Source organism: Carlito syrichta, unplaced genomic scaffold (assembly GCF_000164805.1).
Source record: "Carlito syrichta isolate Samal-C Ts95f unplaced genomic scaffold, Tarsius_syrichta-2.0.1 Scaffold153606, whole genome shotgun sequence".
Taxonomy (NCBI): domain Eukaryota; kingdom Metazoa; phylum Chordata; class Mammalia; order Primates; family Tarsiidae; genus Carlito; species Carlito syrichta.
Window position 1 is genome coordinate 1 of NW_007097702.1, and position 1,185 is coordinate 1,185.

General features: G+C 59.2%; 1 protein-coding gene across 1 annotated transcript in view; it reads left to right on the plus strand.

Moving 5' to 3' along the window:
• Nucleotides 1-510: 510 nt before the first annotated feature.
• LOC103252102 (signal-induced proliferation-associated protein 1-like) overlaps nucleotides 511-1,185 on the plus strand; it is a 1,670-nt gene continuing 995 nt past the window's right edge. The window contains exons 1-3 of the mRNA XM_021708941.1: nucleotides 511-731; nucleotides 812-923; nucleotides 1,010-1,118. Of these exons, the coding sequence (XP_021564616.1) occupies nucleotides 532-731; nucleotides 812-923; nucleotides 1,010-1,118 (421 nt within the window). The 5' untranslated portion in view covers nucleotides 511-531. The remainder of the gene's footprint in view (nucleotides 732-811; nucleotides 924-1,009; nucleotides 1,119-1,185) is intronic.

The following is a 1,185-nucleotide window of genomic DNA, read 5'->3' on the forward strand; positions in this document are numbered from 1 at the left end:
TTCCAAGTAGCTGGAACTACAGGCATGCACCACCACACCCGGCTAATTTTTTGATTTATTATAGAGACAAGGTCTTGTCAAGTTGCCCAGGCTGGTCTCAAACCCCTGGACTCAGGCAGTCCTCTTGCCTCTGCCTCCCAAAGTGCTAGGATTACAGACGTGAGCCTCCACACCTGGTCTATAGGCTAGATTTGGCTCACAACTGTAGTTTCTGGATGCTAAGTAACTTACATGTGTTATTTAAACCCTGGTAACCTATGAGGTTAGTATGATTCGCATTTCACAGATGGAGAAATTGGTGCTCAGAGTGATTTGCTTGGGATACACGGGCAGCACTGGAATTTGAGCCATGGTCTGGCAAAACAGCTGGCAACCAGGCAGACATTTTTCATCGTGAGGGAGCTTGGGGAGTTCTCCTCCTCCTGGAAGTGGACCCCTGCCGGGGGTGGGGCTGGTGATGGAGGACCCTGGGCAGTCGGGGAGTCCTGCCTGACCCTGCCCCTCCCCCTCAGGAGTTTTTCGGAGCTGTACATGCTATCTCTGCAGGAGCCCAGCCGGCGGGGGGCCCCAGAGCCAGTGCCGGAGGAGGCCGCGGGGGTGGCCCTGCTGCCCACCACAAAGCAGCTGCTACATCTGTGCCTTCAAGATGGCGGCGGCCCTGCAGGGCCCAGGGATCTTGCCGAGGAGAGGACTGAGTTCCTGCACAGCCAGCACTCACCGTCACCCCGCAGGTGCCTGCTCTTGGCCTTCCCTCTCCTCCAGGCTTGTGTGAAAGCAGCTTCCGGTTCTGAGCCGCCCCTGCTCTCCCCAGCTCCCTCTTGGACGAGGCCCCGGTCCTGGCTACCACCACCCCAGACCTCCTCCTGGCCACCACGGCCAAGCCTTCCACACCCGGTGCTGACAGGGACATGCCCCTCGCCCAGGTGAGCAGAAACAAGGCCTTGGCGCCCAGTGGCGCAGAGGTGACAGTGGGTGTCACTGAATCCATATGTGCTTTTTTGCCCCCCAGGACGGGCCAGACAGTCCCGGTGGCTCTGAGGATAAGGGGGACCCAGCTCCGGAACTGAGGGCTTCCTTTTTGCCAAGAACTTTGTCTCTGAGGAACTCCATCAGCAAGAGTGAGTCTGGAGCAAGAGGGGATACGGGGGGGGAGTGGGGGCGCTCCTGGCCTGCCTGGCTCAGCCC